Consider the following 27,501-nt stretch of genomic DNA (forward strand, 5'->3'; position numbering starts at 1 on the left):
ATAAAGCAACAAATCAACTAAATTTGATTATTTACTTTCGCATTGGGTTGAGAAAATGCAGAATCTGAAATAAAGTTTATCTTCTCAGCTTTAGCTAGCTAATTTTTGAATCCTTGATGCCTTTTTAAATTTAATATTTTGTTGTGGACAGATTTATTTAATCCAAAACGCAAATCAAAAGAGTTTCAAGATATTTTTGTATACTTTGGTTTTTTAATAAATAAAATCGTTTGTCTTTACAAAAAATGAAAAATACACGATTAACAAGACTTACTTAATTAGCTTTTTCTTTCTTTTTTTTTTGTTTTTGGAGACAGAAGTGGGAGACAGAAATGCAATTTTAGCGTACTTATCTAAGCACACCCAGGGGACATTATATAAATTTCAGCTTAATACTAATTAAAAACTAATGGTGCAGAACCCACAAACAGGAGCCAGATGAACGCAATCCCATGAAAACTACTCTGACCGGACGTGGAGCTCTCCGGCGTAATGACATCCATTGAATGATCACCCAGTATAACCTTTGTGTGTATTAATACCTTTTCGGGCATAATCTGGCAGTAGTAGTCACCAGCATTTTGGGGACTCGCCCTCAGTATTGTTAGGTCATAGTTGCTCGGATTTAGACTGAAATCGGGCAGCACCACACTGTTGCCACTTGTGATGAGTTTGGAGTCCTTGTACCACAGTATGACATTACCTAAAACGATCAGAATAATTGTACAGGTCTTCTTTTTATCATTTGTTGAATTTGACTTACTCTTTGTAATTGATTCATCGCACTTGAGGACAACATCCTCGCCGATAAGTCCTGTCTTGGTCGTAGTTCTGTTGGACAGTGGCGAGGCTGGCTTGGCCACACTTGTGGGCTTGTTCTGTTGGCTGGGACTGCTCTGATCATCGGAACCGTAGTCGTAATCGTCCTTCATCATCAGCTCATCATCTTCTGTGCTTGACGGGTATGAAAGGACTGTAAAGAGTTACAAAATGAAAGTTCATTACTAATATTATCATCTGTTGAATTAATTAATAATCGCACAAATTCTCAAAAAATAAAGTTTTTAAACGATTTACTAGTTACAAAGAATTTGGAAGACTGAACTGATGTGTTTCCTGCTGATTTTGTAGTCATAAAAAATCTTTATAAAAGCTTTATATATATTTAACGATCTATAAGATTGTCACACAGACAATATAAAAACCAATTAAAATGTGGGCGGCATGCGTTCAACCTTGAATTTAAAATCATTTTACTATCAAATAATTTGAAATTTAACGAGGCAGCTTACACGGAGGGCCATATTCAAACTATAAAAAAAAAAAAATTATTGGTAAAACAATAGGGTGATAAAATAGGGCTATAAAAGCTCGCTTGTTTACAATTACGACCCACACTTCCTGCTGCTATGCTAATCACTTGTACTCCGAGTTAAATTGAAATTGAAAACGGCGGGCTTTTTTTTCATTTTTGTTTTTGGCAATGCATTAGGTCAGCTCATCAGCGTGCTGATATGTTTGTCTAAACAGTTCGTTGGCAGCTCATATTCATTTCCACCACCGCCACTTCCGATGCAGATATAGCTACCGATATATATATATACAGATGCAGATACAGATACAGATGCAGATACAGATACAGCTAGGGACATTGAGCACCAGCTGCACTGTCGGCTTAAGGCATACGAATGTTTTCTTTTTCCCCTTTCACATTATCATATATTCATCATTTCCTTTATATCGTTCCAATATACACATATATATACATATATAAATATTGTCAAAGTCGTATGAAAACATTTCACGGAAATGGGGTCACAGACAAACTCGGGTGCGCGGGCCACACGAAAAACGCGAGAATTAAAATAAGCGAATGGAAAGAGAAAACGCTGCGGTAGTCCCCATACCCATACCCATACCCATACCCATACCCATTCCAATTCCCATTCCCATTTTCATTCCCACTCCCCGTGTCGGTCGGCCGATCGCCGCACCCACATGTGTGCATGTGTCTTGATTAGGGGGCGGGGAATGCGGCCAACAAAGCTGCCACGGCTTATACCCGACAACTACACTCACACAAAAATATGCAATAGAATTTTAAAAATCACTAGTGCAACCACGCCTTTATTTATTCAAATATAAATTTGAAAAATGCACGACTTGTTTATTTAGTAAATTGAGATCATCATTTCTAAATATCAAGGCAGTTTTTCTAAAATAAAAACAATATTTTTAGCTGTAATGACCTTTAAGATTTCGAAACTTCGAACTGCACATTTAAATATATTGAGAATTATTATTTATAGAATTGAACAACTGAAGTAAATTTTTAAAAAATAATACATAATAATTCGGAAAATATGTTTATTAAATATAAAATAAATAAATAAGTCATTGATATGAATGACGAATGCTCTTCACAAATTTTACGGGTATAAATCAAAGCAATTTGAAAATTACCGACATTTTCTGAAGTCAAGCGAATTTTTTTTGTGTGTAGCTGCTACTGCTGGCGCCGCAGTCGGCTTCGCCGTCACTTTGTGCTACTTTGTTTTAGTGGTGTCGACAGTGGACACAAAATCGAAAAACATTTCACAACAATGTCCATTTTCATTCTGGCAACTGCACTGCACACTCGCACACAGATACACATACACACACACACACACACTGACATATCACACCCTCGCTCCGCGTTGCAGACAAAATGTCGACAATGGCGAGGGAGACGGGAAAGGGGGGGTCAGAGTCCGCAGATGATGATTGTGAAAAAGTTTAAATTTACATTTGTATTTCGCTTCTGCCATTTCTAGCTTCTTGTTTATGTGTGTGTGTTATTGTTCTTATTTCTGTTGCTATTGTATTTTATGTGTTATTCTTTGACACACACTCAAGCACACGCACGCACTCACACACACACACACACACACACTTATTTATTTATGCTTCTTTATTATAGCCACTTTTGTCGCTTTCCTTGCGCAGCGTTGCGTGTTGAAATTGTAACTTGCCGTAGAGATCGGACACTCGCATAATAATAAACAACTAGGAACGTTTTTGCTATTAGTAGTTGACTATCTGCATACCCTGTAAATTTGACAGAAGAAGCTGCGCAACTAAATGGCAATAACTGTCCTTAAACATTGTAACGAAAGGGGAGGAATCGTTAAGAGGCGACTTTTTTATAACGATTTTTATTAATTTAAATAGATAAAGTTAAAGTTACCATTGGCATATCTTTAACGAACGTCATTCATATTTTATTGGAAGGAGTATTCATAGTATTTAATTTTTTATTTTCATAGATGCAAATTTGTATTAATTGTAAAAGTAGATGCAAATTTAATTTAACCTTTCTCACAACACACCCAGTGTAGTCTTCAGTACAGGGTATTAACGCTCAGTGGACTTAGCAGTTAATGCATTGCGGATACGGATACAGCCACAGCCACAGCCACAGCCACAAACATGTGCCGGAATGTGGCTGAGTGAACACCGAATCGGCAATTCGTATACACTGGAGTTGGGGCAGATTCTAGAATTTTTAATGAATTGTTACATTTTTGAGATGCATTCCAATTGGAGGCAAGTCGTGCGGATACAAGTCCACAAACAAAAATGCACATACACTTACACGAATTGACCCCATCGACTACTCTTTGTCGTAAACTTGAGCCATAAAATGAAAGAAATAACAAAAAGATACTGTTTCCACTGTTTCCGCGAAAAAGTCAATGAACCGAGAATGCCGAGGAAGTTTGTGAGATGAAGGCTCTTAAGGGTTACGTATATACACATATATATATATATATTTTTTTTGCATTCTTGACACGAAGAGCCAAATAAAAAGGTTTGCTTAACAAATTTACACTTCATCATTTAATCAACGTGATTTGAGAGAGTTAAGCTTCTGCTATGGATTTAGTTCTTGGAAGTGATAAAATATTTAACAGCTACATATTTTGAATTCTTTATAGCTTTACACATAATTAGATAATGGTTTTAGTGTAATCCTTGAACAAATCTTGCCTACAAATTTGTACTCAGCTGAACGAAAGTTTTTTAATACAACATTCTCTTATCATTAGATTAAAGACACCTATGTAATGCTCTACACTTGGGCTCCAAAAAGTTAAATGTTGCATTCTCATGAGAATCAGTTCTAATGTTTTCAATGCTTAAGATAACAATTGTAGTTGATCTTGCTTATGCTGCTGTTGTTGTTTTCTTTTTTTTTTTTGTATCTGTTTTTCCTGTTTTAATTGGTACTCAGAATTAGGCCAACAACAATTTATCATACGCACAATGATTCTGAAAAATGTTCAGCTAATAACCCCTCGGGCTGACCCGCAGGCGGATGAAGATGACGTTGACCATTGGTTAGTGCAGCCTGTCCAGAAATATTGCCAGTCACCGGAGTCATCCAAGTGCCGCATTTTTACTACCTGATAAGCCGCGAGTGCCTCATTTGGGCCAGCGGCCTAAAAGCGCTCAGCAGCTCTGATCTTTGATCTCCTGGCTGTCTGTCTCTCTGCCTGATTGTCTGTTTGACTGTGTTGTTTTTATTTTTTTCTCTGTTTTTCTTGTTGTCAGGTTTTTCGGGCCGACTGCCCGCCCCTACGTGACTGACCCTGATGGTTGTTGTCCCGAGCCCGAGCCCGAGCCCGGTCCCGGTCCCGTTCCCCATCCAGGTTAGCCGTCTGGCGTTATACGAGCCGAAAATTATGCTGTTTGTGTTTGTGTGGCATGGTGGCAGATAGAGACATGAAGCGAAGCGGATAATGATAATGGCATTCTGGTTCTTTGAAAGCGATCAGGTTACGGGCCGCAAGGGACAGCCATAAACCAGGTCTACCTACGCAAGGCATTCGCCCAAGGCAGATGTGCAGCGCAAACTCCCGACCAGACCACAGTGGCATAGATAGAAAGAGAGACAGAGCGAAAGAAGGAGAGAGGGAGAGAGTCATTCATTGACAAACATAACCCACACATTGGAAAAATTCGCCATCATTCAATTACAGAGGATGAAAGGCCGCGTGTCCTGTGCCTTGCCAAAGGGATTGCAATTTATATCTGTAAAAATCGACAGATGTCTAACGAATTTTTCTGGCAATTATTGAAAGCTGTTCGATTGAAAATGCAAATCAAAATACTTATTGGGCCTACTTTGTCATAATCGAAATTCAATTGAGCAAAGCAAGCCACAAATGCGATCAAGTGCCTACCCAAGAAATGCAAATGAATGTATTCAAAACATAAATTACAAATCGAAACTCCGGTTACTTGTATATACATATATATGTATATACATAAATGTATATTATATGTATGCACTTACACTTATGCATTCGAAAGCGTCCAACCAAATATAGAAGTACTCGTTTCTATTGTACATTACGAGAACATTGATTTCACTTACTTGGCCGCAGACCCATTTGATTTCAAATTGTGTGCGTGCCCCGCCAGAGTTATGATCAGCGGCAGGCCAGTGCCTTAACAATTTGTGGCACACACACTCGAACCTGAGGCCTAAGACTATACACACACAAGAAGAAGCAGAAGAAGAAGAAACAGCAGCAGCAGAGAGAGGCATGGACAAGCATGTTTCCCGTTTTTTGCCCAAAGTGCACGTGTCGGCACTTAGGGAGTCCGAGGCTGCTGCCTCGGCAAGTGCCTCGGGATGCGGGCACATAGCCAAAAGCCATATAGCACAGTCTGGCATATCTATGGAGATTTAGTATATATATATACACTCTGAGAAAAATATTCTCTTGAATTTAGATAATCAAATAAAACACAAATTCTTTTGTATTTCCGAAAGTTTTGAAATATTGCAAACATCCTGTTCAGAAATAAATCTATAAAGAAGAAAGGGTTTTTAAACAAATTTTGAACTATGTTTCTAACAAATATAATATAACTAAAGTCATTTACAAGACAGATCCCAAAGAATAATTAATATATTGTGTACCTTGACATATTATTGACCAACTGTAGAAGTTTCATCAAGATCGGATAGGAAACACCCAAGTTATAGTCCAAAACTCTCATTGAGCACAGTCCCATCAATTGTATATAAATTATTTTAAATATGTATAAAATATTTCGTTAATTGTTTTCAGTGCGATCTTCAAAGTTATTTATGCGAGTGTAGATCCACACAGCAAATCAAATAGGCCGATAGACCACATCGTAATAACGATGGCCGAAACTTAGCAGAGTCCGAGGCTTCTACACGGAGCGCATATTAAAATCACTCTTCATTCCAAGTCGGGAATGCGAACGGGTGACTTGGGGATAGTATAAATTGTGAGAGGGGGAGCAGGGCAGGGCAGGGCATTGGGGATTGGGGGATTGGGGCAAGGCTTGGCTTGGCTTGGCTTGGGTTGGCTCAGGTCTCGTGTTCCATTCAAGTGGTTGTGGCATGTAATTAATATGCGACACTCCTTTTCCAGCACCGCCAACTATTTAGCGCAAAAGGCAACAGCAGTTCTTTTATTTTTGCTTTTTATTTTCTATTCTCCAGTGTTATTTATGGCTATGGAAAACACAGCAAAACTGAGAAATATCAATCAAACTTTGTATAGAAATTTGATTGCCTCTACAAATGATGCATTTGTTTTCATTGTTGCAGTTTAACCCTTGAGAAAAGAATTTTCGTCAATTATGAAGACATTTTTGTCTATTTATAAAAAACAATTTGTTAAGCTTTTCAGAGTTCAAAATTTTTATATGATTTTTGTTCAATAATATCAATTGAATAAAAATAAATTCATGTTATTTAAATATACTTCACGGAACTATTGATGAACACATTTTTGTTGACTCAATTAACAGAATCGAAAACAACTGCAATTCTAGAATAAATTTAATTACTCAGAGCAGAGATCCCAACACTTGTCTATGGTTGCAGCTTAACTCATTATTATACCATTTTAATTTATTTAAATTTTGTATATTCTTGGCTTCTGCTGCAGCTGAATCATCTATGTGAAGAGCTCTTCTTTATCATTGTGATCAAAACGATTAATTTTTATGTTTCAATGTGGCACAATTTTTATATATATGTACATACATATTCGAGTACATACGATTATGTAGAAGAGTACACTTATGAGTGCACTCATACATACTCATATGTATTGGGGTACTCGTTGCAGGCATGCACATGGGAGTCACCATGCCAACACATGCTCAAATAATAATAATACCCGCCTCTGGCTGGCTGACTGGCTGTTGTTGCCCCAGTTGAGTGCACAAACACACACACAACGCACACACATGTATGTGTATCCCCTGCCTCTATCTGAGAGCGTCACCCGCACCCGCACCACACAGAAGCGGTGGCAGCAGTGGCAGCCGTGGCATGAACAGCATGAGCCACCAATTCGCCAGCTCTGTTAAGTAAATTGATTCTTTAATTGTCGAGAATTGGTTACGAGTTTGTTTAACTCGCTTTGCCGCTTGGCGGCATGCCCCTTACCCCAACCCACAATGCCCCCATGCTGCTGAACGGGTCGTCGAATGAGAAAGACGCACATGAAAATGCGAATGAATCGAGCGGCTTACATAAAGAGCAGCAGACTGCAAAAGCCAACGAAACTCGTATCTGCATCTCGTATCTGTTGGTTAAATGCCCACGAATACCAAGCAAGCTGCAACCGATCACAACATCTACCATGGACGGGTATTATCGGGGCGCATGAGTCACAGATTCCAAAATAAATATGTATGCAAATACCAGAAAGAGAATTATGCAAAAGACACACAGCAAGAGGATCTTCTCTGGTGTATTCGTGAAATTTAATGCCCCATCCGACAACAAAATAGGAGCAGAAACAGTAGAAAATGGTAGACAAACAATAGCAGCAGATAAGGTTGATGATGATCATTTTATTCTGGTCTTCTTTCGGTTATTTACCCATGTCAAGGCAGGAAAATTGGAGTCTTAGATTTAAGCAGAAATTGATGTGCATAATTCAAGCAAACTGTTGCCTTGAGCCAGTAAAACACACTGTCTTCCTAATTCCCTACATGGCACCCTCGGCAATCCAATCAAACCGATTGCAATCGCATTGTTTATGGCCAAGGGGTTATGTTGCAGCAAAGGCTAGCGAGCTTAGAGCAGTTAGAGGGTTTTTTTTTTGTTTCTTATTCTTTTTTTTTTTGCACAAAACCCACATTCTCACGCTTGCCCAAACCGAAATCGAACCAAGGAGCTGTGGTGTGTTGAGATTCGCACTCGGAGTACCTGGTACCTGGTTGCAACTACCTGGTTACTTGCAGCGCCTTGTTGCTCACTTCCTTTCTTATTGTTGCCATTGTTTGTTGTCGCTTGTTGCGATGTTGTTGCTGTTGTGTTGTCGCCTATTAGGCACCTATGGAATAATTAACAGCGTAACCGATATGCGAATGGTTTGCTAAACGCGGGCCAACGAGCCAAGGGGGGTCTGCCTCTCTCCAAGCTGGCGGCATTTTCCATTCATACAAAATTGGCATATTCACTTCCTATTGATTGAGTGCCGCATTGAAGGAGGGAGTGCTTGTTTTTTATGTGTGTGTGTGAGTCTGTGTGTGTGTGTGTGTCTGTGCAAACTGCACTCGGTTTATTGATCGTGATAAATAACTGCATTAATGTGACAGCTTTCGCCCATAAATTGTACATTTTACGGTGAGCTGCATTCACTTTTAAATGAAACGCAAATATTACTATTCACTACTATTCAGCAATGAGGTAGCAATAACACTAAACTATTCGCATAATCAACGAGCTGATTGAGCAATATATCAGACATTGATTAACCTTTAAAGGCGGAACTCTTTTAATGCCAACAGCTGCGCATCAGGTCAAAGATGAAACACACACTCAGAATGCATCTGCCAAAATGTTGGGAAATACCCATTTACCTTACATTTAGACAAATTGGAATAAAATATGAATCAACTGAAAAGACAACAAGAAATTTACTGACTGTAATTTAGTATGAAGATCATAAAGATCTATTTTGAGCGCAGTGTTTAATACTCGGCACCGAGCATGAATCACTTGAGAATGCCGAATCCTAAGAATGCCACTGTGTCAAATATATATATATATATAGAAATATGTACTATGCTCAAAGTTCAATGCGTACGAGATTCGAATACCCGAATGGACATTCGTCTAGTATGTAGGTCAAAAATTGTTCTATACATGCCACATTCCACACAGTCACACAATCATTTCTATTTACATGTTCGATTCGGTCGCAATGCATGTGAATCTGATGGAAGCGATTAAGTCAGTTCAAAGGGTCCCAAATAATCACCGAGATTAGATAGAGCACGACTTTTACATAAACCCCACAAATCTAAGACACCGATTTCCGTTACACTTAAATAGATCATCAGACGATCATCTTTGCAACTTACCCAGGCAACATCCTGCGAGCAGCAGAACTGCTGAGATTATAAACTTATTGAAGACTCTGCTCGATACCATTTTGGCCGCTGTTGACTGCTCGACACTCGCAAGTAATATGAAAGTATATTGTGAATATATATATATATTCTGATATTGTCGACAGTTGTGTTTAAAATGTGTCGCACGTCTGCGTTTGCCTCTTTGTCGCTTGTTTGTTATTCTTGTGATTTGACAGAAAAACAAAAAAACTAAATACAATTACTGCCGAGTAATTAGTTTCCAGTTGAATTCAAAGAGTTCAGCGTCCCAATTAACGGTCTACATATAACATATTCAGCACTTTTCAACCAGCGATATTCGTAATTATTGTTGTTATGTTTTGACTTTGTGGCTCTTTCACTCTGCACTCTTTTCCACTGCACAATTACGAACTACAGTTATAAGCACAATTAATTTCGGGGGAAAAAAGGTTCCACTTATTGCTGACCGATAACGCTTCCGATCTCCGCACAAAACTTGACTGCACGAACACGTCTCATTTGTATCTGGAGTTCGTTTGTCTTTTGAGGCGCGAATTTATGAAATAATTTTTTCAAACACTCTCGGCTAGATTCGGTTATTCGGCTTTTTCGGTTTCGGCTTTGCTTTGCCGCACACTCGGCAAAATGCAACCGGTCGGGACAAGAGTACAAAAAGTAATGACGTCGGCCGCTGACTCAACGGCACCGGCGTTATTTTGAAGAGAGCCACTAAGAGAGAGTGTGGGGGCAGCTAGGCAAAGGCCAAAGAGTTGGCTGAAGAGCGGCACACCTTAAGCTAAGAGAAGCGCGCAGCTCAAATTGTATTTAACAAGCATTTGTGTACCAACAATCGCATTTATGGGATGATGCATTAAAAGAATATATGAACACTTAATTATTCTTAATTTGTGACAAATACAGCAGATATAATATATTGAAATCTATATTTATATTTATAACATGTACAATATATGAATATAACGATCATTATATTATTTCTAGCGGCTGATTAAGGCAATATTTATTTGAGGGCGTTAAATTGACTCATTATAATTAATATTCATACGTCGCTTAACTGCTTACTCATTAAATTGCCATTTACAATATTTGCACTCAGATAAGTTATTCAAATTTAGTTCGGGTGTGGAAAAAAGCAGTTTTGCCACAATTTAAAGCCAATCAGATTATTATTGTTATTATTATCGAGCAATCAGCTTGGCTTTTTAAAAGGCATTATTAATAGTTGAGTAGTAGTTGAACTGTAATGAATTTAATACAATAATTTATTTATAGAAAAAAAGTAGTCAACTAGTCTAAAGCTGATCTTGGCAAACGACATTTTCAGATCAGAATATGATTATTATTGATTACAGGGCAATCAGCTGGGTTGAATTTTTTTTAATAAGGTTTTAATAATATTGTAGTAGGACTATAGGACTATAGTTAATAAATCTATAATAAAAGCTTTTATTTAATAAAAAGAATATGGCTAAATATGATTGGCAAGCGAGATTTATAGCTCAGCAAATAACTGATATGATTACTGATCAATCAACAGTTTGACTTTATTTTATAAAGCTTAATTAATACTAGATTAGTAGTTGAACTATAATTAATAAATGTTTACATTAAATGCATAAATGGACTGACAAAATATGCAGATCAGAAAATGTTTATTTACTTATTATTTATTATTTTTCATCAGGCTTAATCAAAATTGAGCTTGCAGTTCCTCGTTCATATGATTAATTTTAAGTGAAAGTTTCTTAAGCATAAAATGCCAATACCTTATAAATACACAAATATATGCATGCATATGGGCATGAAATGTAGGTTAAATTAAAGGCAATTGGTAAGCAATTAATTTGGTATGCAGCTCACACACAATCAGAGAGAGAAAAAATATAATTATATCATGTTTGTCTTATTTAGGCATTCTTGTGCTAAATTCTGTGAATTTATTGGGCATTGCCATCCACAGTTTTTGCTTCGCATTCTGGCGATTTCCATTTCAATGTACTCCTCGCTGTGCTGAACAGTTCCCAGAAGAGAGCTGGAGATACACAGATGCACAGATGTACATTGTCGGGCCGAGAGATACATTTTGCCGTTTGCTTAATGAAAAGGCGACTTTCCCAGCATTTTGCATGGGAAGCCAGTTGATTGCATTGGGGCAAGCACTGTGATTTACTTGCCCCAACTGCTTTTAGGGGTCGCGTTTTGTTTGTGTTGTCTGCTTGTGCTTGTGCTTGTGCTTGCCACAGTTGCAGTTGCAGTTGCAGTTGTAGTTGCGGTAAATGATATGACGACCACTGTGTGGCAGTAACAGAAAAATGTTTGTGTTCATCGTGTGGACACATGTAGCAATGTGTAATGTGTAATGTGTGCAACGTAATGCAATGCAACATTTGCTGATATGATATGCAGCACGCTGAAGCGAGACAAACAAACAATTAAAATTAATCTACGACCATAAAACAAAGTGGGTATTGTGCATCGAGTGCGAGTACGAGTGTGAGTATCTTGTAGATGCATTATGATGCATTCATACATATATATATATATATATATGTGTATATATATGTATATTCATATTTATGTATTCGTCTTGTTGTTGTTTGTTGTCTTCTGTTGCCTGGGGTTGCCTTTGGGTGCCAACTTTGTAAACATCCGCAAAATTCAGATTTTTATTTTTTTGTTGTTGATGAGTTGAAGATGCTGTGGTTGTTGCACATGTTCGCGCCTGCAGCTAAGCTATGGGTGGATATTAATCAAATATTTATATTTACACGTAGACAACACACACACACACACACAGACACATTGTGCGACGGCGGCATTCACCGAATTTCTGGGAATTTTCTTTCTTTACAACTTTGGAATCAAATTAATCAAACAAACAACAAGCGACAATTCAAGTATTCTATGTGTGCGTGTTGTGTGTGTGTGTGTTAAAAGCTGTGCGCTGTCAGCATAAAATACATGCAAGATATCTAAAGACAAACACACAAATGCGTATCCCTTTTCTCAGTCGCCGCGCAGACTCCATTTGCTCGGAGCAGCAGCAGCAGCCGCAAAGAGAGCGCCAAGGCACATTTAAGAGAAATAGAAAGGGAGAGCGAGAGCACATTAGAAACTATATTTACGTGTTAATATGCCGACAATTCCTTGGCATAGTTGGCAACGCGACACCACAAGAACACATGCATTTGCAGAACCAAACAAGTTCCGTTGGTATGCCTCTGTGTGTGTGTGTGTGTGTGTGTGTGTGGGTGTTTGCTGGGGGTTGTTTTTGCTGCTGTGTTTGTGCAAAAGAGCAGCGAGTGTTGACTGAAATAGGACACAAAATTATGACGAAAAACTGTTTGGAATTGAAAGTGTCAGCAAATGTGCTAAAGAATTTCAATCTTCCATGCAAACATAAAATACACATTGAACAATGCACTGCACAGTAAAGGAGGAGCAGAAGCAGAAACATAAAATTTACAAAAGAATTTCAAAAACTTAGTTTCAAGTATTTGTCAGAAAATGTAAAACTAAGTTCAGTCTATTTGAAGATATTTTTTCCAATTAAAGATGCATTTTATTTTCTAGTAAAATTCATTTTTCAGACTACTAATTTAGTTGTTGTTTTAATTCATATTCAATAATGACTTTTAGTTCTATAAAATTAGAAGATTTATCCTAAAAGCATATATAACCCAATTAAATTGAAAATATAACTAAATTAAATATGCTTTTCGCTGCTTTTTCTACTCCGATAAATGGCGAATCCCATTGGGACTATTGGGATACATAAATTAAATACATTAAAAACAAATAAAAAAGTAAAAATATCTTATATATTTGAGCAGTCGTTGATTACCTATTATTAATTATGAAACATTACTACAACATAAAATAAAAGCTTTTATTTCAAGTAAAGAGCTGCATTAAAAGTCAGCCAAAGTATTTGGATGAATTTATTTCGAAAATCTGATTGATACGCCCAGCTGCTCCCAGCTACTGATGATTATCAGCCGCGTGGTAAGCGAATATTTTACAGTGTAGAATTGCAAATATATTGCAAATACATATGCAATTTCTATATGCATATATATAGCATATCCATGCACCCTCCATAAGTTACAAGTTTTACGACATTTAGGCCACGGACTGCGGAGTTTGCTGGAGTCGTTTCAGGCTACATTTTGTGGTTGCTTTTTTGCCCCGATGGATGAAATCATTTTGCGCATGGGCATGCGATGAATGCCAATGGTAAATGAAGACGCACAGACCCAACTCCAAAGAGACTCAGAGCGGCAAAAAGAGATGTCTGAAAATACACGGAACGCTGTGTAAAGTGTTGCTCGAGTCGCGAGCCAATTTCCAACTGGGCAACCAAAGTCGGCTGTGAGTCATCATCATCATTCGCATAGTTTTCGCTTATTTCCTTTTTGTTGAGTTTTTGTTTTTATGCTGCACCTCGGCGTCGTCGTCGTCGTGTTATGAGCAGTTCGCAGTTCAGAGCAGTCCTATTCTGTTCGTCGCTGTTGTGCTCAGTGTGCTCTCCTCTCGCAGCAGACAGCAGGCAGCAGACAGCAGAGGCATGCAGCAGAAGCAGAAGCACAAGCAGAAGCAGCAACCGACCAAACAACCAAAACAACCCACGCAAAGTTTAGTGTCTCAGTGTCGCTCAGTGTGAACGGGTTTCGCGGTTCGCGTTTTTTTCGCAATACATATAAATATATAAAAATCTCTCTATCTGAATTGCAAAGGATACCGAGTTGAACGAGACAACTGCCAAAGTAAACCACATTATCATAATTACACTCTCCATATCTGCCGCAAGCACAATGACAATGACAACTCGTCTCTTATTGCTGGCATTTATCATCGGATCTCTATATACGCTGCCAGGTACAAATTCCACATATTTTTATTATTCAAATTCATTCAGAGTGTACTCTTTAAATCCGTTTTTGATGTTGATGGATTTCAGCCCATCAGTTCGGCATTTATTTTGTACATTTTTCAATGAATTATCCAAATTCACTCACGCATCAAACACTTATTTATAGAAGCATCATTTTTTCTTGGCCTCTATATATGCATAATACATATTTTCAATTTAATACAACTTGCATGTACATATTTTATATATAATATATATATATACAGCATCTGTGCATCTGTTTAATGGTACTGTTTCTCAAACTATTCAAACTATTCATATTCCGAAATGCCAATCCATTAGCTATGCTTCTATTTTCGATGGCTTTGTTTGTCTATTCTCCGCTGCCAATAAAAATGCCAACAATATGAGCTGAAAACATTTTTAGTTTATCAATCATACGTCATGTTGACTGATCTGCCAATTTCAGATATGTATTTATGAGAACACTTATGAGACTCTATGATAAAAATTACTTTGCATAACAAGGCAACTTTTGCTTTGTTATTTTGCCTCTGATAAGCTTTCCATATGACACTTATGCTGGTGAATAAAATATTTTACTGTATACACAATCCTTCAAATTATATAATCCCAAGAGTCCTTAAGTGCCGAGTGCTTACGGCTTAAGTATAAGCCAACTGCATGCAGGCCCAAACAAAATGCGCTGGCTGTGCAGCGCTCAAGAAATCGATGGATTAAAACCCCATCCCAACCCTTCCCCTCACACAAGAGCATTGCACTCTCCTTTCGACCCTCGACACTTACATTTGAACAGATAAAAAACTACTGCAGTTTAATTTTCCAAAAGACACTCTAAGTTTACACATTAAAAACAAAAAAGAGAACAAGCTGCATGATTAAAATGTCTTGTAAATAAGACGCCTAAGTATATGCTTTACAATTTGCTCGTACTTAAAACTAGCTCTTAGACTGGAATGGAATTTAGTTCATATAATATTTTAGAAATCTCTTGGAATAATATTATATATTGATTCTTCTTTGCTTCGTTACTAAGCTGGCAGATTTGAATTTCTATATAATTTTTTATTAATAGTAATTATTAATTAATAAATAATATAAATCTATGAATAATTCATCTAGTTACATATTTGCAAAATATTTATTATGGACTGAAATTCATAAAATACTTGTCACGTATGTGCATATAGATATAGATACTTTCCTTACAAGACACACACACACACACATTAATGGGAAACGCGTCTTGGCTGCCAAAACGATGATATTTATATATATATAAATAGAATTTGTTATTCACTTGTAGCTGATACCGTTGAGCCGGGTAAATTCATACATGTGTATGTGGTTTGGGGTAAATGGACAAATTAATGCCACAACAGACTCATCCATAGAAGGAATGAATGACCACATTGTTAAAAATATCAGCATGATTAAAGTGACTTTGAATAATTAAATTGGAAGTTATGAAGCTGTTGCATAAATGCGATGAAATGAGTGTATTTGAGTCATTCAATGGTTACCCACAGCATTATCTATCAATACTGTTGTAAATAGCTTCCTATGTTAATTGTCATTTTGAGATATTAATAAACTTAATGAGTATCTTGGAAATAGGAAACTGTTGCATGATTGTCATTTTTAGTCTGTCAGTTCTTGAGTCATGATTATAATTGTTCTTGACCTTAGGCATTCTTGGATAGATGCCCATATTTGGAGCAAAAGGACTTGAATGACCCACTTAACAGTTATAGCCTCGACAAAAAATATAGATTAATCAAAAATGTTGTGGGGTGTATTATTGGAAAGCTGTGCATGCGCTCTCTACTTATTATAATAGATCTCAAGTACAGATATAAGTATATTATAACATTCCCAGTTGCTAAAACGCTGACCCACTTTGTGGTTGCTACCACAAGCCTTAAGTACACAGAAAACGCTCCACATTCGATGTGTGTTAATAAATAGAAATAATAACTTACCGCACGCTGTGTATATGCGTATATAGATATTTAGCAATTTCAGGACCTCAAACTATGATGATGAACTCAAAGTGCAAATGACGCAAGCAATTCGAATAGCTATCCTTGACATAAATCAATAGATGTATGCAAGTGTACAATGTGTCCGTGTTGAAATCCCGAAAACGTTCATTTTGACTGGCAACAATTCCCGTGTGCCTTGAAATGGCTGTTCCCATAAACCTATAATGACCTCGAGCAGTTTCGAGCTCGAGGCGTTGGTTGGCATGTGAGGAACTTGAAGGAAGAGCCATAGAGACGGGAACAGCATTTGTGTATATCTCTCTGTCTGTAGCCTGTAGTCTGTAGTCATCCAAAGTGGGCGTCGACACGCTGCCAGTCTTTGGGCTGCGCCCTTTTACCTAATGGTATTATGTTGTCGTCGTGTTGAGCGAGTCTATGAAGAGAATCCTAAAGCTTAGGCCTACTCGATATATATATATATATATAAATATATATATATATATATATATATGTTTGGGGATAAGCTCGATTATTGCTCGACACGAGAAACTGCTGTGGTTTTCAATGCATAATTGGGCCTTAATTACGCTATCCAGGTGTGTTGACTGGTTATGTTTAGGGTGTTGACTGCTGACCTTGCCGCGCCCATCTTAAATACAAGCACAGACAACGAAATGACACCAATATTAATGAATCACAGTTAACAGGAAGATTCACAAAAACTGAGACTCGTTTTCTATGATGAGGGTCATCTTTTTGACCTTTACAAAGTGACTAATTATAAGATAAAAATATGTCTTTCGCTGGCAGCATAAAAAATGAAAACCGCGAAACAAACATTTGAAATATTCAATCACCAAACAATAAATTGATTTTATATGTATTTTTTAATTAATGTTTTACTTTGTGCAATTTGGAGATGCAAATAATATCATTTAAGATTTCCTATGTTCTAAAAGAAATGTTCCTCTTAAAAAACAAAAAATTCCAAAGATTTTTAATAAATATAATAAAATAAAATCTAAGGTGTTTTGTATACTTCTTTTAAATGCCAAAATGCTATATTTTTTATTGATATATAGTTTTTTTGGTATATCTATCTGATATAACTTATCCCACTTGTATATGTTTATTATGTCTATTCAGCATACGCCAGCGAGCAAAGTCCAGATTATTCCTATGATGACGAGGACTCATCGCGTTCGCCGGGCAATTTGGCAAAGCCCACAGCGGCTACAATGGTGCCATACTTTGAAAAGGATCAGGAACAGGGTGTTGTCTACGTGATGCCGAATGAGACCAATGTAAAACTCGATTGCCCAGTTAAAAACTATGATGGTAAATTGATTAAAGGGTGTGTGCCAGCTGGCCTTGATTGTCCCATTTCGTGCGCTCGCTTTCAGCTGTACGTCATGTGATTCTCTGGTATCGGGACAAGACGCCCGTCATGAATGGCATTCAGCCAATCATCCCCATCTACAGTCTGGACAATCAGTTCGTCCTCAATGTGCCGCTGGCCAATGCCACCGGTCACAATTTCTCGTGTTACGTGATGCCGGCAAATGTGCGTCGCCTGATTACCATCCAGTTGGGAACAGCCCCTACCCCCACCTCGGATTCCAGCTCAGCTTCATCCATAAGCTGGCCAAGAGCTGTCGATTGCCTGATTCTTGGAGTACTGTCACTTATCCAGCAGGCAACAGCTCGCTTTTAAGCATATTGCAAATGTGGAGCACACACATTTAAAGATTGCACCACCGGCACTTGATGTCCTTTGGCAGAAGGATTAGACTTACAGTAATGGACGAGCTTGTATCTAAGTTGTTAAATGTGCTGATTTTGAGTTAAGGATTCCTTGGTTTAATTTCCAATTCAAGTGTAGCTTCAATTATGTTAGGTGTTGCTTTATTATTGTAGTCTAGCTGTAAGAAATATATATACACAAATATATATACATATATATATATTTAGATTGATCGAATGTATATAAATACGTTACTATGTTAAAGCTGCCACTTTCCCGATTATCAATTGGATCCACGAATCCATCAGACAAGCTCTTAACAAATATCCAAAGTGCTTTTAACTGCTTTAATAATAAATGCAAAGTATGCTTATGAAAAAGGATTTGGAATATCAGATAAACTGAGTTAGAGGAAATATCCATATTACAACTAGAAAATATGTAATTATGAACTAAAGTTGTTCGCCTTGTACTTATTAAAACTTGATCTTAAAGTATTGCTTATTCCAATCTAGAAAAAATGTTAAATAGAGCAGACAAATTCTAAGAAATATTTTACAAAACAAAAGTTCTAGAAAAGAAAGTCAGATGCACAAGTAAATTGAAAGTTAACAGCTTACATTATTATAAAAAATGTTGTAATTAAGAACAGATCCAGCTAAAATAACAATTGCAGCACACAAATATATATCTCAAAAGAAAAGTTTGCGTTAAACTCCAATATATTAATATGATAAATTGCAATATTAACTAGTATTTGGTTGAGCCATATGTATATTTAGAACAAAGTAACTAAACAAATGCATAAAATGTACGGTAACAAGTGTCTTAAATTGATGCAACAAAAATTAAAAAAAAATATTTTGAAACTCGCAGAGCAAGTAAAATAAACTCGATCCTTAAAAAAAAAAAAACACCCTGAATTAATTTAATTGCAACACCAAGACTTATATTGGCTGCAATGCAATCAATGCAGAATACCGTTTTAAAACTTTAAATTGCTGCCGTTCCCAAATGTTTGTGTGTGCTTCTGTTGCGATGATGATGATGATGATGATGATGACGATGACGACCCACCCTTATGGAGGTCTATACAATTCCATAGAGCACGGCAGCCGAATTGTATTTTGTGGAGCGGATAGGGGCGGCTAAAAAGAGTAGAGCAGAGCAGAGCAGAGCAGCAACAATGCATTCACTCGCTGGCTCTCTTTGTCGCACCAGCACGAGTTCGGTGGCCGACTGCAGCTGCAGATGTGTAGTGGGTAGGAATTCCGCAATGTGCGCAGGACATGCCAGCCATATGGTAGCAGGAGCTGGCAGGCACAAACACTCGGCCAAGGGTGGTGGAACCGATGTCGACAGCGACGCTGACGACAACGCCGCTGCCAACAGCGACACAAGCCAAGCGTGGCTCAGAAAACATGTTTAGTTTCCTGCAGACAACACGCCAGTCGACAACTGCACCGCTAAGCAGGACTTACACATTTCTAGTCACCATACCAAATCAGTGCTGCATATCTGCGTATAAGAAAGTAAATTGCAAGCAATATCTATAAAAATGCATTTTGACTAACAATATTTTCCATTTTTGCTACAGATGATACCCAACACAGAGAGTATAGCCATAGCCACTGCTCAGGACAGCTTTGGCTCGAGCAGCACAACCTGCTGCGAGGAAAGCCGCTGTAATCAGCTCCAGACAGCATCCCATGTATATCGTAGAATAGTGGAACGTATGCAGAAGCAGCACACTCAAAGCTTTGACCCTAATCCGTGCGAAGAAATATTGAAACAGATTTGGATTGCTAGCTTTACAGGCGGCAATATATATTATCGTGCGTAGCCCCAAAAAAAAACAGATCAGCAATCGAACTTCAAGTTATTTATCAAGAATGTTTTCCGCTAGAGTGAAATGTAATGGATTTCTATATATTAAATACATGTACAATTTATATTACAAAATTGGTTTAAGTATTTTATTAGTTATGTATTCTTACAAATAAGTACATTTTTTATTGAAATAAGAGCTGTATTATGCAAACGAAATTTAATTGTCTTTTATTAACCAAAAATTATTAAAATATCAATCTAAATTGCGTCACCCAAATTATTCGAATTCCTTAGGTTCTTAGATGACTCCATAATTCTTGAACGCAATTCGAAAATCTGTAAGGATTTTTGCGTCATAAATCGATTTTTGTAGACATTCGATTTGGCTCATAGCTCGGACATTTTTGAAAGCATCCTGGCATTTAGCAATTTCCAAGATTCGATTTGGCTCAAAAATCTGCTAGGATATTGCATAATTAGAGCTACTTGAATGTGAACCTTTGTATCTTAAGTAATCATTTTTAGCCTAAAAGTATGCATTTATTTGTGACTTTACTGAGCAGGCCAAAAATTATTTCATCCTGAAAGTATGCGGTGTATACATTAACAAATATATATTTTTAGCCTCGTTGAAGGTTGCCTAAGACCCCAAATTAACCGCACATTTAACCCAGTAAAAAAAAAAACATTATGATTTATTCATTTATATTTATTTAAATATTTTTTGCATTGCCATATTTTTTGCGTTTGCATTGCCAAACGAAAATCTTTAAAAAATATGAATATTATATATCTTAAATGCTATTATACTAGAAATTATCTTAAAAAATAATAATATCTATAACTTACTTGTGCGCGTACCTTGGACATTGAAATGGAATGTCCTTAGTGCTATAACTGAATTATTTCTGACGTCTGCTAATCCATCGAGACTCGCGGGGATCTTAATAAATGATCTCAGCTTGCTGTAAATGTAATTTAATGTTGCAAAAGTTTACATTGAATGTAGAATAATTGTTATTGTGCTGATAATATTATTTATTTATTCAACTTTAAGTAATTTATAAATTTATTTTGTATTTTTATTATCTTATTGTATAATATGCGCATATTTTTTTGTTATAAACTTTAGATTTTTAATTGATATTCAATAAATGTGAATTGATCCAAATTTATTGCTTTATAAACAATGTGAGACTGTACTTATCGATTGCCAGTGTCATCGTTGTATATATTTTATTTGTTTTATATATAGTCTGTCTATTGCTAGTAACAATCTCATCTTGAAGGCGTTATTTAAGTTCTATTATAATCGAATTTTATATGCGACTTTTAGTTTTTAGTTTCAATTTATAATTTCTATTATTTATTTAACTGCACAATAGTAGGTTAAAAGTATCTGAAAGTATGGCTGCTCACCACACAAAACTTACAGGTTCTGTGATAACGCGTAAACATTATAATTTAATTAAATTGAAATTTTTTATAAATATGTTTTTTTTCTTTTCTTTTTAAACTTTTATGTATATATATAGATTATTTTTCATATTTATTTAGCATTGGGCATTGGTAATTTCCAAATATGTTTCCACCCAAGGTCCAAACAAATTGAAACGTTTGCTTGATTTTCCAATTAATCATATTCTTAAGAGGTTGGCTGTAACTATTACATCGTCTTTACTTGTTCATTTATATATATATTTAAGTATATATATATTTTTCATCTTATTATTTCTTAAGAGCATTTATAGTGTTATTTATACTTTTTTAGAATGGTGTACGTATTCGGTTTATAAGACTTGATGGGTGGTTCGCGCATACGTTTCATGTCAGTTTGGTATGGCTGAGGTCGTTTATATGCGGCTGCGTTTGTTGGTATTATTGATGGGCGTGCTATAAAATTTATGCATTTTTAATATGTTATAGTTATCAACAATTTGAATAGGTATATAGTTATATAGTTCATAAATAGAAATTTTGTTATTTATAAAAATTAGTCATCGCCTCAAATGCATTATTATATGTTATAACAATTGCACTGTTTGTCCAAAATGCAATCAATATTACTTTATTATCAAGGTAAAAAAAAAAACAGGAAATACCCTCCAAAAATAAGTATTGACTTATACAAGGATCTGAAAGAAACACAACCACAAATAAAATGCATCCACTTACGTTTGTTGTATTCATATCCTGATGGTGCTCCACGCTTGGGCATCCGATGATCGTACTCGTAGGCCACCTCTTCAGACTCCTCAGCTCTAAAAGATTGGATTAGATTAAATTAAAGACAGTTAGGTGGTGGATAACAAATTAATTCAAATTCAATTGTCGTTTACGCTGATCCGTTAAGACCTTTATCCATTCGTTGTAAATTTGTTCGCTCACAGAAAATAAATTCAAAATTATACTTTACAAGTAACTTACTCGGGCGGATTTTCCGCTGTTCTCTTGATAAGATTCAAGTATTTCGGTGCACCGCTGCTCCCACCACCGAATTTCTTATCGAAAACGGATCTAAGGATTAGGAAGTATTAATACATATCTATATTTTGAAACTATATGGTACGGCGCACCTGTATGCCTCCAAATTGGGCCCATGTATATTCTTGGCTGACTCGGGATCCATTTCCATCAGTTCGCGCAACTGTTCGTGAGAGACCTCGTCGTTCTTGTCTGGAATTAGATACTTACGGATCTCGGCCAGGGCGTATGCGATGCGCGCATAACACTCCGCTGGTGTCGCCACCGTGCTCACCTCGAGGAACAAATCCTTTTGCAGATGAGCATAGCGTGGATCGCCAGAATTGCGCAGCTGCTCCTCTTTGCTGCGATCGCGTATCGAGCTGCGTCCTTTAATGGCAATCTTGCATTGCGTTTCATCCTGCAGGCGACGCAGCGAGTTGCCCTTGGGCCCCAATATTTTACCAGTAAAGTTGAACTGCATATGGCATACATATATATAGATATAAATATATAACGTTATAGCTCTCCTTTTGAGCCTACCTTGGGATATTGCTTGACGGGCACAAAGACTTTTTGTGTGATTTTCATTGGCTTCTGTTTGTAAACATCGGCATAAAACTCACGTCCAGGTATGCGACCAGTGCAATAAACACGATCCACGGCTGTTGTTAAATATATATACATATACATCAATTCACTCTATTAATCTTTCAAGAATTACCTTCATCGATGAGCAAAGCGCACAATGGAAACTCGGCTGAGAGACGCTGGCGTTCCTCATCTAAATCTGCCAGAAATTTCTGAGCCACTTCATTCAGACGTGGCTGATGCTCATGTGCAGCCGGCTTTTCGCTGAATTCACTACTTGAAGTATCCATAATATTTGTTTTTTCCTATTTAATTCACGTGAAAATTGTGTATAATAGTTTGCAAATGCTTCTCTTCTTCTTCGATTAAATTTGATATCTCAGCGACCACAACAGTGATCGAAACTTGTGCATATTGTCATCGATGCCAGCGACAATATATCGATACTATTTTGGCGGCGACCGACGCAGTCGTGTATTAATATTTACAGCACCATAGTAAACTACAAATAATGGCAAGCGAGGATTTGTTTCAAAATGATTACTCCGAGGAGCCAGACTTTGGACAGGACTTGGATAAGAACGAAGAAATGAATACAGAGGCGGCTGCTGCTGAATCCGACGGCGAAGATGCTGAGCCAGCGCCTGCCCCAAATCAGACAACGAATATGAGTCCACCGGCAAACAAAACAAGTAAAAAGCGTAAACAGCAACTTAACAGAGCAGTGTATAAATTCTGTTATAATTAATAGGCAATGGCAGCAAGGCGAGTGAACCTGAACCCGATGGCAAACTTACCCAGTTGCCAATGGGTCGCATTCGAAATATAATGAAACTGGATCCAGATCTACAGATTGCATCAAATGAAGCAGTTTTTGCCGTTACAAAGGCGGTGGAATTGTTTATAGAATCCCTGGCACGAGAGTCCTTCACGTATACAGCACAGGCCAAAAAGAAGACGGTACAAAAGAGAGATGTGGAACTAGCCATATCTGCCGTGGATAGTTTAATATTCTTGGATGGTGCATTGCATTTTTGAACAACCTCAAAAAGGATAATAATATCTTTAAAAAACACATTTGTTTTGTTTTTTATTATAATTGTTTATTTATTTGGGATAGTGTTTTCGTCGAACAGAGAGAATTTGATTTTAAGTATTAATTGTTATTCACCCCATTTCTTTAAAGCGCACATGATTCGTTTAAAATTATAAATAATAATCAAGTATATTGGAATTTTGTGGTTTCTCATTTACCGTCGTTACAAGAAAGTAATACACATTTTTTTTATAAAGTATAACGTTTAACGCTCTGATCAGCAACGAAGCCGGAAAAGTTTAATTGTTTTTTTTTTTGCATTCTTTTCTTTTTTTGTGTGTGTTTGTTTATTGAAGCCGTTTTCATACTTACTTTGTCGTTGGGTATTTCTGTTTTTTATTTATTTTTATATTAACTTTTATTATTGAAAAATAATTCCAAAAACTTACGCTAACATTTTGTTTAGAATAATTAGGGGGCTTGTTGTTGTTTCGATTGCATAAGGATGTGTGTATAATGATTTTATTTATTTTTTGTTCTTTCTTTGCTTAGGTGTTAACTGATTATGTGAATTGCTTTTACGATTTTTACAAAGAGTTTTCAAGTTTGATATAGATGTGTTTTCTTTTTAATATATTTATATATATATATATTTTTTTTTTGTTTTGCTAGATTTGTTGCATTATTATGATTAACTTTTGTTTTGTGGGTTTGCATTTTCTTTCTTTTTTCTTTTTTGTTTGGGTTTAACACAAATTAAATATTTTAAACAACAATTACTATAAAATAGGTTTTGCATTTGAAATTTTTGTTTGGTTTTAGGTCATATATATATTTTTAGGTAAGTGTATGCATAGATTTGTTTATGTATTATTGGTTGGATTATTGGACTTTAAATATTTTTGATATTTGTTGTTGTATGTTTTTTTTATTCTCCTTTTTCTTTTTTGTATTTGCATGGAATTTTTTTTTTGTTTTGTTTAGCTTTGTCGCTCTCGTTGCTGGATACTAACTACTTAACTTTGTTGGTTGATTGGATTATTGTGAAATAAATTAGCGCATTTTTGGATATGGAGCCGAGCGATAACGCACGCTTTCACGAGAACGTGATCCAGTTTCATAATGTGCCGATGAATGTGATCCCGAGCCCGATGTCGTTGGTCTATATGACGATGATGAACGACCGTTGCTTGGTTTTGCTATTTTGGAAAGAATTTCATTTGTTGTTTAGATTTCAATTGTTTTTCTTTGTCTTTGTACTTTGTATTTTTGGTTTTCTGTTTTCTGCTTTTTTTTTTTTGCTTTCTGTTTTTCATTTGTTAAATTCTTTTTATACATTGGTCTTAAGATAGATAACAAAAAAAAAAAGATATTCATGTTGCTTAACCGGTTTTGAATGCACTAGCCCCAGCAGTAATTTAATTAATACATATACATATATATATTTTTGTTTGTTTTTCATTTTTGCGTTTTGCATACAAAAGTGCAATTACAAATTGATGTGTTATCACAGGTTTTTTTTTAATTTGAATTTGAAGTAGGTAGAAATTGGTTGTTTATATTCGATGTATGAGTAATTGGAGATAGATTTGCTTCGAATGTGTGTTTTAAGAAATGCTTTTGTACGAATATATTGTTAGTTGTTAGCAGTTGTCTTGAGTTTCGTGATTTTCGTTCGTCAGAATGGAGAGTTGGTTGATCGATCGCCTCTGGCAGGCATAGTGCATTTAAAATCTTGTTAAATATAGATATATATATGCTTCCGTTTTTTTCTCTTTTTATCATAATTGATATACGCGTTTTTACTTTGATATATTTTTGTATTTCATTTGCTTCTCTTGTTTTTTTTTTTTACTTTTTTCTGGTGCTTTTTATCGCAGTTAAATTATTCGATTTTTGTCAACAGTTGCGCGCGGTTTTTATGAATTATTCGTTATGCGAAAACATTCCAGCTGCTGGAAAAGACATTAATTATATCTAAATACGTTCGCCCTTACCTGGATAGGCCGCCGCATACGTTGAGGAAGACGAGTGCGGATGATACTCACGTCGATAGTCCCGCTCATACGAGCTACTGTCATATTGGGCATGGTGACTCGAGTGCTTCGAAGACTGCGGCGGCGGCGTTGCATATCTGTCGTATTCACCATGATGATCATATAGCTCATGATCCCTAGATCTAATAGAAAATATATTAAAGGAATTTGTAGATATTTACTGCAGTTATTCCCGCATACCTGTGAGCCTTAACAATACCATAATTGGGATCATCCATTACGTAGCGCGCCTTTTCCAGAATGGAATACACCTTGGGCTTAGATGTGGCTGGCGGAGGTGTCCTTTGAAGAGAACAGAAGTAATATAGAATGTTTTGAATAAAAATAAGCATATACAAATGAGTTTAATATTGTAGCAATTATATATACCTAGTGCTGTAGGCGCCATGGTCACCATATGACTTGGAGTAGTGATGAGATTTCTTGTACATGCGCTCCTTGCCGTCCATTTCACGGAGTTGCTCCAGACGAATGTCGTCGTTGGCGTCAGGTATCATGAATTTGCGTATTTCGCACAAGGCATACCCCAGACGATGATAGGCTTCGGCTGGTGGTGCCACTGTCGATATCTCCACATGCAGATCCCTGCTAAGATGCGCATATTTTGGATTGCCCGAGCTGCGCAATTCCTCCTCCTTGCCATGGTCACGCATCGAATTGCGACCCATTACGACCATTTTACACATTGTCTCCTCCTGCAGTTGGCGCAGTGTGTTCCCCTTGGGTCCCAGTATTTTGCCCACAAAATTGAATTTCGGATACTCTTTGATGGGGAAAAGAACTTTTTGGGCAACCCTAATTGGTTTTTCGCTGTACACATTCGCATATATCTCGGGCTTTGGTATGCGGCCACTGACCAGTATTTTCTCCACCTCTGCAAATGAAATGAAATCGGATTAAGCCTTGTGATTCACAATTCACTTACGTGTCCCACCCAACTCCCCCTCCCCATTTTCACAGTTATTCGCACCATCATCGAGCAGTCGCTTTGTGATAATATTCTTCTTCTCCAGTGACTTCTTCTCCATAAGGCATTCTTGCAGGTAGGCATTTGTCTTCTCGTTCAACTGTGGCGTATCGTGCAGGGGGGCGTGGCTGGCTGTGTGACCGTGGCTGCCATCCACTTCGGGAGCGTCTGCTGCGCTGCCGGCGCCGGTTGTCTCGTCGTCACGTCGCTTCCGCTTGTAGTCTGCGGCGGTGTCCTCATTGTAGTCTCTGTCGTAGTCGCGCGGCATTTTAATTAATTGAGAGCACACTTATTAACAGTATATGGGTCACTAATTAAAGGTTTGGGAAGCGCAAAAATCGTCAAAGTACAATTGTAAAAATGTATGTGGTTGAAAAAAATTTCTTTTATGTATGGGGTAATGAGTGTTACCGTTCGTTTTTTTGTTTTTCTGCCTAATTTAGTATTTTTCTTGTTTATTTTACTATTGGTATTAATATGATGCATT

General features: G+C 36.8%; 6 protein-coding genes across 8 annotated transcripts; 3 read left to right on the forward strand and 3 right to left on the reverse strand.

Moving 5' to 3' along the window:
- Nucleotides 1-300: 300 nt before the first annotated feature.
- Nucleotides 301-10,027, reverse strand: LOC6560365. The gene is made up of 3 exons (XM_032735635.2): nt 9,415-10,027; nt 764-973; nt 301-703 (listed from the first exon to the last, which is right to left on the reverse strand). Exons 1-3 carry the CDS (start codon nt 9,482-9,484, stop codon nt 396-398), a joined length of 588 nt encoding a protein of 195 aa, XP_032591526.1. The 5' UTR covers nt 9,485-10,027; the 3' UTR covers nt 301-395.
- A 4,063-nt stretch (nt 10,028-14,090) lies between these two features.
- LOC116804990 lies at nt 14,091-18,984 on the forward strand. Its single transcript, XM_032734417.1, has 3 exons — nt 14,091-14,325; nt 17,473-17,664; nt 17,730-18,984. Exons 1-3 carry the CDS (start codon nt 14,262-14,264, stop codon nt 18,038-18,040), a joined length of 567 nt encoding a protein of 188 aa, XP_032590308.1. The 5' UTR covers nt 14,091-14,261; the 3' UTR covers nt 18,041-18,984.
- A 438-nt stretch (nt 18,985-19,422) lies between these two features.
- On the forward strand, nt 19,423-19,970 carry LOC6560210. Its single transcript, XM_001986394.2, has 2 exons — nt 19,423-19,602; nt 19,668-19,970. The coding sequence occupies exons 1-2, from the start codon at nt 19,423-19,425 to the stop codon at nt 19,911-19,913; spliced, it is 426 nt and encodes a 141-aa protein (XP_001986430.1). The 3' UTR covers nt 19,914-19,970.
- Nucleotides 19,971-20,925: 955 nt separating this feature from the next.
- LOC6559561 (KH domain-containing, RNA-binding, signal transduction-associated protein 2) lies at nt 20,926-23,330 on the reverse strand. Its single transcript, XM_001986395.3, has 6 exons — nt 23,088-23,330; nt 22,907-23,028; nt 22,477-22,841; nt 22,328-22,417; nt 22,076-22,161; nt 20,926-21,793 (listed from the first exon to the last, which is right to left on the reverse strand). The coding sequence occupies exons 1-6, from the start codon at nt 23,242-23,244 to the stop codon at nt 21,654-21,656; spliced, it is 960 nt and encodes a 319-aa protein (XP_001986431.1). The 5' UTR covers nt 23,245-23,330; the 3' UTR covers nt 20,926-21,653.
- Nucleotides 23,331-23,434: 104 nt separating this feature from the next.
- Nucleotides 23,435-24,031, forward strand: LOC6559562 (DNA polymerase epsilon subunit 4). Its single transcript, XM_001986396.2, has 2 exons — nt 23,435-23,646; nt 23,706-24,031. The coding sequence occupies exons 1-2, from the start codon at nt 23,466-23,468 to the stop codon at nt 23,990-23,992; spliced, it is 468 nt and encodes a 155-aa protein (XP_001986432.1). The 5' UTR covers nt 23,435-23,465; the 3' UTR covers nt 23,993-24,031.
- A 675-nt stretch (nt 24,032-24,706) lies between these two features.
- LOC6561204 (KH domain-containing, RNA-binding, signal transduction-associated protein 2) lies at nt 24,707-27,420 on the reverse strand. 3 transcript variants are annotated; one of them, XM_001986397.3, is made up of 5 exons: nt 27,018-27,420; nt 26,417-26,921; nt 26,228-26,329; nt 25,988-26,169; nt 24,707-25,189 (listed from the first exon to the last, which is right to left on the reverse strand). In XM_001986397.3, the coding sequence occupies exons 1-5, from the start codon at nt 27,280-27,282 to the stop codon at nt 25,044-25,046; spliced, it is 1,200 nt and encodes a 399-aa protein (XP_001986433.1). In that variant the 5' UTR covers nt 27,283-27,420; the 3' UTR covers nt 24,707-25,043. The 3 variants fall into 3 exon arrangements, with proteins under 3 accessions (XP_001986433.1, XP_032590467.1, XP_032590466.1); XM_032734576.2 differs by lacking the exon at nt 24,707-25,189 and adding an exon at nt 25,841-25,942 and having other exon boundaries at nt 26,039-26,169; nt 27,018-27,354; XM_032734575.1 differs by lacking the exon at nt 24,707-25,189 and adding an exon at nt 25,841-25,945 and having other exon boundaries at nt 26,039-26,169; nt 27,018-27,354.
- Between the last annotated feature and the right edge of the window lie 81 nt (nt 27,421-27,501).

This window comes from Drosophila grimshawi, unplaced genomic scaffold, assembly GCF_018153295.1.
Source record: "Drosophila grimshawi isolate 15287-2541.00 unplaced genomic scaffold, ASM1815329v1 contig_1367, whole genome shotgun sequence".
Taxonomy (NCBI): Eukaryota; Metazoa; Arthropoda; class Insecta; order Diptera; family Drosophilidae; genus Drosophila; species Drosophila grimshawi.